Raw genomic sequence first — 8,935 nt, forward strand, 5'->3', positions numbered from 1 at the left:
AAGTAAATGAATCAAAGAAATAAGATATTATTGGTTATATCTTGTCAATAAATTCGATATAAAATTGCGTCGCATTTAATGTAAAAATATATAAATTAAAGAACGAACCAAATTTTAATATATCAATTATCAATTTATATTAAAATTTGATTAGACTTCTAATTATTCAAATCTATTATAAAATAACAATAAAATCGTTATTTTTATAAGCAAGTCATTTCGAGGAGAGAAACACATAGCACATGTACGCGATTACTTTTATATAAACTTTATTATAAAATATTGCATTGTGTTCGATATTCGCCATGCTGCGTAAAAGTATAAGCGAGCCACTTTTGGGACATTTACTACTTTTACACAAAGACGTAATATAGTTTATATATTTTTAAATTATTTACAAATATATATATATATATGTGTGTGTGTGTGTTTTAATCTTTTCTCAAATCACGCTGTACATTACATTTTTGTAAATATCATCAGCAAAATTCATTATTGTTTTACATAAATACAATAAAAGTATAATGGAAAATTCATTCTTTTTTCGGACGCATTTAATGCTAACAGCAATTTCAGTGAAAATATTCTTTTTACCAAGTAGACAATCTCGTAATCGTCTATTTTTATTTTAATAATTAATAATCTATAGCAATCCAGTCTTCATGCCAAAAATTTTACGTCTATTATACTACAGTTATCCAGACTGTCTTATTACTACTAGTTAAACATTAAATAATTCATCTATTAGTACATATTTGACATCCCCTTTTTTCTCAACAAGACAGACTTTTGTTTTTCACTTTAATTGGCATATGTGAATCTTGAAAGATTTTATTTCTGAAATTTTATCTATAAATTGTTTAATACTATATTTTCACTTTTGTGTTAGAATTGTCTAAGTTTACTATTCCGTTTCGTGAACATTTCAGTTCATTTCATCAGGAAGAAACAATCTGACACTGGTTGGTCAACCCCTTCAAATTCCTCCTTTAGCCTTCGTGTATCCTATACTGCATACTCAATCACTATATAAAGAAATATCTGATCAAGAAACAAATTCAGTACCAGATTGTTTCTCCTTGATAAAGTGAAATGTTCACGAAACATCGGAATAAACTGATAAACGTAATCGGCTCCAGTTTGGAAACGAAACCTGTTCGTGTACACCGCAGAAAGCCTGAAATATCAAATTGTTCAATGTTGAATATTTCAAAAATTTAAATTAATCTTTCTTTCTAGTCTAAATAAAAATTTCACTTAGAAACACGTGTCATTACAATCTTAAACAAAGATGGCGAGACATGTATGAATGGTTAAAATAATACATATATATCTCTAATCAAAGAAACTATTCAAATATAATTACTTATTTAATGTTGCATAATCTATTCATGGACATAAGAAATAGCTGGACTGACAAAAATCTAAAATTACAGTAAATTTCAAGTGTTTAAACCTATAAGAAAAACAGCAGATTATATAATAAAATAATTTGCAGAAGAAAAAATATATATTATCAATACTATCAGTTACAAGAACTAAATTAAGAAAATGAGAGAATTAAGAATAAGTTATTTCACTTAGCTTAGAATCTCATGATCTAATATTTTAGTTATGTTTATAATATACGCATGAAACGTTATTTCTTCCAATTTTATTTGTATGCGGCTTACCTAGGAGTACTTCCCTATCTAATAGCAACGTAACATGCGTGTAGATATTACAAAAATATATTCAAATTTGTTTTATTTACAGCATTCCGGGTTGTTCTGAAATATGTCGCGCTTCAACACACTGGGGGCTGTGTTACACAGCGCAATTTGGACTATATTCACTACTTCTCATTTTTTTCCACTTAATTATACCCTCTGCTTTCTCCTTCCTTTTTAAATAGACATTATAACCGGTTCAGTCATTCTATTTTCATGCCCATGAATTCATTTATACATAATTTTACACATAGATATCTATCTGACATCCATAACTTTTTCTAATTTCAACGTCATTATTTTCTTTTTATATTTTGTACATTGTTATATCGAGACCTTCTAACTTCTACAACCTGAGTCATTCGTGAAATACTACTGCACTTGTATGTTCGACTTTCTAGCACGATACGCGCCAATCAGCGAGTTCTGTCGCAGTAATGTGTGTATATTACTGTAACACTATATATTTAACCAATAGATTCAAATATTGTATATAAATAAAAAATATTCATTTGATTGTTAATGAATTCAATCCTCGAGTTTCAAATTATTCACGAAATCTCCTCTTTCTATACATATGTATACTAGCAATTTTAAACACTGGACATTATTTAATATATTTCTTGAGCTGCACTGACAGAACATTATTTATACCCCCCCCTCCTCTCTCTCTCTCTCTCCCCCTCCCTCCCTCCCCCTTTCTATCGTGATATTCTCTCAGATTTCTAGCTTGACCAACTCTTGTCTAACAAAAAACCATGTGAAACAAACTGAAATAAAATCACCAGGCGAAGACGATCAATCGACAATCGAACGTGATCGACGATCGATCGTGTTATTACATGTTTGGATAAATGTAATAAGAGTTCTTAAACTGTTTCGAATTGTACACATTCGGGTCCTCTACGGCGAAGGGTTGGATCACGTTAGCGGGTACTGTTTTTTGATTATGCACATTTGTTACCATGTACTGTGGCGCAGGTACGACTTGACCAACAGCCGTCTCCTCGATCAGCTTCCTCTGGGAATAGATCAACAGCTGAGACATGGCCGCGTCATTCTGCTGCGGCGCGCTCTCCGCTGTGGACACTGCAAACGCGGTCGTCGTCGAGCTGGACAGCTGCTGCGCCTTGCACTTCTTCGTGTGAGCGTACAACGAGCCAGCGTTGTTGTACCTCTTCGTGCAGAGTTTGCACGCGTACGGCCGCTGGCCGGTGTGCGTGTACGTGTGCTCGTTCAGCGAGGTGAGTCGCCGGAAGGACTTGTTGCAGATGTTGCAGTGATACTTGGCCTCGCCGGTGTGCATGGTAATGTGCCGCGCCAGAGTGTTGGCGCGGGCGAACGCTCTGCTACAGTACTGGCAGATGTACGGTTTCTCTCCGCTGTGGGTTCTTAAGTGCAGCTGCAGGTACGTGCTCTTGGTGAAGGCGCGACTGCACACGTTGCACACGTACGGCTTGATGCCGGTGTGCGTGCGCATATGCGCCACCAACGAGCCGCTTTGAGCGAAGCACTTGCTACACTTTTCGCAGAGAAACCGCTTCTGCGTGTCCTTCACCCGTTTGTGCCTCTCCACGTGGTTCGCCAGAGACTGGGCCTGCGCGAACGCTTTTGGGCAGAGCGCGCACTTGTGCGGCCTGTTGTGTCGGTCCTGCAACGTGAAAACAAGCCCGTTAGATAACTGTCTGGAGGCGATCGCTCGTATTTGTCCGCTTCAGGGACAATCTGTTTCGGTGTATCTTCTAGAGGAGTCTTCGGGGGTGTAGCCGCTCTGTGGCTGGCATTCATAGTCCGTTTTTAGGCTGGTATTACATTTGTCGTACGACAAATACCCTTATTTCAACATCATCTTAAGTGGTTTTAAGACACTAAGACGGCTCTGTGATTGGTTTGCAACACATTTAGGCCGGTAATCATAGTCAGATCTTACATTCAAGACCTTCTTAAGATTATCTTTAGATACTCCGTAGCCAATAAAATGTTCCAAACGGCATCTTAAGATTTAAACTCAAGACCTTGATTATAATTTAAGGTCTTGATTATAAGATCTGATTACGAATGCCGGCTACAGGCTATACTTAGGACGATCTTAAATATGAGAACGGACTATGAGTACCGTCCTATGATGGTCTACCAAACGTCGCTCTGGAATCGCTGCTAATATATTCCCTGTTCTAGCCAATAAAAATAGAAGCAAGCGAAAAAGGTGTCAAATGAAGGCCTGGCTGGTAGGAAGAAGAGTCGTCCGGTTCGAATCTTGGTCTAGTTTTCTCGCCCTAAAAGTCAACGCCTTAGTGCCTGCATCCCTCAAGATACACCCCTATATGTTACAGTCGTTGGCGATGCACATTTTGGTAGAAACCAATAGAAATATCGTGAGAGAGATAACTTAATTTTTACCATCGTGCGTTACGCAGGAATTGGTCATTCCGTGGTTAATCGCTGTTACAAACACAAGTATAGAGAACAAAGTGAACGTGCCTTCTTTCGGTTCTCGGAATTCTCGTTCATCTTGCTCTCGTTATCCTCGTCGTCGTCGTCATCGTCGTCGGTGTTGCCGAATATCTCCTCCTTGTGCTTCGACTGCTCGTGATCCTTCAGCTTGTCGATCCGCGAGAAGCCCTTGCCGCACGTGCCGCAGTTGAACTTCAGGCCGCTGTGCGTCGAGATGTGCCTCTTGAGGTTCCGCTTCGTAGCGAAGAGCTTGCCGCACTGAGTGCACTGCAGACTCTCGATCGGCAGGTCACTGTCGTCGTCGTCCTCCTCCTCTTCCTCCTCCTCTTCGGACTCGTTTTCCCTCAACGCCGGCGCGCGATCCTTCTGCTCGCCCGTCGTCTTACTGGCGGACTGATCGACCGCGTCGTCCGACGTGTCCGCGTTGTACTCGGCGTGGCTCTTGGCGTGCGACAAAAAGGACTTCTGATATATGAACTGTTTCGAGCAGACCTTACACGTGAACTTGAAGTTCTTCTTCTCCTCCCTCGCGCTGTCCACAATGCTGCCGCTTCTAGTCACCTTCCCCAGCACCTTGCTCGCCCTCCTGTCGTCCTGCGGCGCCTTACCGTCCGCCACGAGGGTCTCGTGGCACGTGAGCACGTGGCCCTTGAGCTTCTCGATGTTCGAGTACTGCTTGTCGCACATGACGCACACGTAGCGCAGCTTCGTCTTGTGCTTGTGCACGTTCATGTGTCGCTGCAACGCCACTCGCGTCGCGAACGTTTTGATGCAGTGCACGCACTTCTGCCTGCTCGTCCTGCTTATGAGCGGCTTCTCCTCGTCGTCGCTGCAGTTCGCCACGCGATTGTCCGCTCTTAACGCAGCGCTCTCCTTCGAAACGTCGTTCAAGTCCTGCAACAATACGTCATTCTTCACCTCGATCTTCAACGCGTCTTCCCTACTCTCGTCCGGCAAACTGCCCGACGTCTCGGTGTCCTCGGGCAGCATCAAGCGCTCCTGCTTGACGCAAACGTCCTCCGTCGGCGAGCTGGACAGTCGGTCCGAGTGATCGGTAATCGCCTCGTGGCACAAAACTGCGTCCATCATCTCGTCGTTGTGTACGTCCTCTTTAAGCGCGTCGTACGCGTCTTTCCCGCTCGGCTCTACAACTTCCTCCTTCCGCATGAACTTGTGACTTGCGTGAGACTCGTCGTTAACCACCGCGTCAGACTGGACGGCGGTACTGTCGAACGCGACGATGCCGTGAGACGAGTAAATGTCCTCATCCACGAGGTGATTGTCCTTCTTACAGGACACCATGTCGGACACGATACTTTTCATCATCGCGGGCTCGTCGCGCAACGCGGTCTGGATCTGCAGCTTCAGCATCTGACGTAGCCTCACGTCGGAACTCTGAATCTGGCATCTGAAGTCGTAGGACACGTCGAGCAGATGATTGCAGGACAAACAGATGGAAACCGGCAGGCCGTCTCCCTCCTCCACCTGCGATCAACGTTGGCATTAGCTTCGCCCATCGACCAAGTATTATATCGCAAGAACGGGGGCATACGTTTTTGTCGCAAACGACCATAGACATATAAAAGATAGACTGCTTATGAGGCAGTGGAACCCTAGGTGGGGGCATCCTCCTGAGGGAAAAAGGACAACATGAATTTATTTGGGTATCTGTCTGCCTCTAGTGGACGTGATCTGAAGGCGATCACGTGATCACGTACACTAGAAGAAGATAGATACCCAAATAAATTGGTGTTGTCCTTTTCCCTCAGGAGGACATCCCCCACTACCTCATAAGCAGTCTATCTTTTATATGTCTATGCAAGCGACCTGCGTCGTTGTTTACACCGCGGCGAGAGGCCGAAGTACGAGAAACCGCGAGGTGGAGTCGCCTCCACGCGAAAGATCTCACGCCGAGACGGTTCCCCGAGCGACTCCCGGTTCTCCGTCAACTCCCCGAGGGAGTTTCGCGTTGACGGAGACCGACACTCGTCCGTCGTAAACAACGCGGACGTCGGGCTGGCGGGCGCGGGAGAAGAACCTCCGTAACGCGAGCGACGTGGACGCGGGGAAACGCGAGATCTACGCGGTTCTCAAAACAAAGCTGGCGCGAGGGAGGAGAAAGAGAGAAAGGAGAGCTAACCTGTACGGCGGCGATGGCCATCAGTTTCTCCGGTATCCCGCCGTCGTCGCGGAAGAGCTGGCACGCCTCCGCGCAGGACTTGAGGCAGATGCGGCACTCGTCGCCCACGAGCCGCTCCGCGCGCGCCGTGCCGTTTACCATCGCGTCATCGCCCGGGACTGCCATCGGTGCGGCGGCGGTGATCGGTCGACCCGCGGGACAATACACGGCCAGCCAGGCGCTACGTGCCGCTGCGCGGCCGCCATTTGCACGGACGCGGATGCGAGAATTGCGAGATGCGAGCGGCGCGAGAGATCGATAGATCGATCCGCCGGGGCCGCGCGGCAACTTCAAAATTACACTCGCGCGGATCGTCCGCGTAACTTTCCGCTCTCTAAAGCCAACGGCACACTATACTATTTTTCCTACTGGATTCCTTACGAGAGCCAACCAGGATTCAGCTTCGAGTCACCTGATCGAAAACTCTGCGTCCTGATTGGCTCTCGTAAGCAATCCAGTAGGAAAAATAGTATCGTGTGCCGTTGGCTTAATTTTCCCTCCGTTCTTACTTTCCCATATCAACATATAGACTACAAAAATTATGTATACAGGGTGTACTAAAACCACCGGATATCCTTTTAATCGCAGATTCCTTAGAAAGTTTCAAGAGGAAAATTCTAATAAAAAAATGTCGAGGCTACGATAGTTTTTAAATAATAAGAGATTATATTTCACAAATGACAGGTCTGAGATTTCGCGCGCTCAGGCACGGCGACATGACGAGTGATAAAAGTGTTCCTATGTGTTTCGCGAGCGAGCGAGAACCAAAGTCACCGTTTAACGGGACAGAAATTATTTGGGAAGACGATGATCCGGTAATTTTGAAAACTTGAGGATAAAGAGAGGCAGGAGACTGGATTGAATCTAACTGAAAATTCCAAGTTCACTCAGAACATCGGAGATCGACTAAATCGAAGGATATCAGTCTGATCAAGATGCTCATCATAGTGAACCCCTCCCTTTTATTAATAAGACGTTACACAAAGTTAACAAGAGAAATGGTTAAAGATAACAAGAGGAACAATTAATTCGAGAATGAATCGTTAAGTCTGTTGTGAAAGTTGTCACTATGCTAAAAAGGACGATATTCGTAGGAACACCTTAATCACTTGTCGTGTCGCCGTACCTGAGCGCGCGAAATCTCAGGCCTGTCATTTGTGAAATGTAATCGCTTATTATTTAAAAACTATTATAGCCTCGACATTTTTGTATTAGAATTTTTGTCTTGAAAGTTTCTAAAGAATTTATGATTAAAAGGATATCCGGTGGTTTTAGTACACCCTGTATGTATCTAGTTTTCTCTGATAGGGTAAGATGACCAAATTCAGATCAGATACCAAATGCGGATCAACAATAACGAGTCGCTAATAAGCGACATAAAAACACGTAGATGCCTTTCGCGATACCGACAACACTGCATAAAGTTGTAAATATATAAAAGAGCAAAATCGAAGTGAATCACTTTAAAATGTCGCCTATTAGCGACCCATCGAATTGTTGATGCGCATTTCGTCACCTTACCCTATCCGTCGTTCACCAGATATTATTCTCAGCGAAACGATTTATTGTATTGTAATACTGCAGAAGATAATAAGAAATATATATTAGAATATTATTATTTTATGTACACTAATACACATACACGTTCAAACTCGTTATTATTATTCGTAATTAGACGGTTGGGCAGCACTGCCAGTCGATGTGATTGCGCGAGAGACAAGCAGAGTCTAAATATTCTCTACATCGTAAAATCTCAAAGAAACTAATATCGCTTTATTTGGTTGATTAAATAATTGCGATTTATTATACATTAGCGCGATAATGCGGCGCGGGAATTACGGTAAAATAAAGAGTCTCATTTTCCCGAGGCGATTTTTGATTATGCAAAAGGATTGTGAAACGAGCAACGCGCGCGGCGTACTTTTTATTTTACTCTTTATTGAGATATCTATGTACACATAAATTTATCCGTACACATTACAGTTTTCTTACTGGGTATCGCAAGCTTATATACATATACAGGATACCCTGTAATCGATAATACAATCTGGAAGGTAATCCTACATAAAAAAATAAATTGAAAATGTATAATAAATTTCTTTTTACATGTATGAGGCTTCGTTTCCGAGACAGAGCCGTACTTCAGCAGCGGCTTTTCTCCGTGCTAGATTTAGACAAGTTTGATTAACGTTTCGCTGTGAATCTCATTGAATTCTCGTTCCAGCAAATCTATCCGAATACGAATGCAAGGTGAGAATAAACGAATGAAGTGTCTTATTTAGAAAAATAACGACGCGCTAGGTATTTCACATGTACTTCCTGAAACTTAAAGTTCTCCTCGTTCTTGACAGTGCTACTTCTGCGCAATTACCTTTGCATGCATTTGTTAAACGCATTGATTTTCTCACGCTACGCTAAGTAATTGTACAACGTCAGTCTTTATCGAAACGCTCGCTTCTCGTGAATACGTGAACATATTCTCTTTCTCTTTCTCTCTCTCTCTCTCTCTCTCTCTCTCTCTCTCTCTCTCTCTCTCTCTCTCTCTCTCTCTCTCTCTCTCTCTTTATATTTTTCGTCGCTCGTCGTCCCTGAC

At 43.1% G+C, this 8,935-nt stretch overlaps 1 protein-coding gene across 1 annotated transcript; it reads right to left on the reverse strand.

Annotated features, from left to right (window-relative positions):
- Nucleotides 1-2,437: 2,437 nt before the first annotated feature.
- LOC105562258 (zinc finger protein 569-like) lies at nucleotides 2,438-6,715 on the reverse strand. The gene is made up of 3 exons (XM_012012965.1): nucleotides 6,304-6,715; nucleotides 4,191-5,648; nucleotides 2,438-3,360 (listed from the first exon to the last, which is right to left on the reverse strand). The coding sequence occupies exons 1-3, from the start codon at nucleotides 6,466-6,468 to the stop codon at nucleotides 2,548-2,550; spliced, it is 2,436 nt and encodes an 811-aa protein (XP_011868355.1). The 5' UTR covers nucleotides 6,469-6,715; the 3' UTR covers nucleotides 2,438-2,547.
- Nucleotides 6,716-8,935: the final 2,220 nt, after the last annotated feature.

This window comes from Vollenhovia emeryi, unplaced genomic scaffold (genome assembly GCF_000949405.1).
Source record: "Vollenhovia emeryi isolate VEMERY1.0 unplaced genomic scaffold, V.emery_V1.0 DF939192.1, whole genome shotgun sequence".
NCBI lineage: Eukaryota > Metazoa > Arthropoda > Insecta > Hymenoptera > Formicidae > Vollenhovia > Vollenhovia emeryi.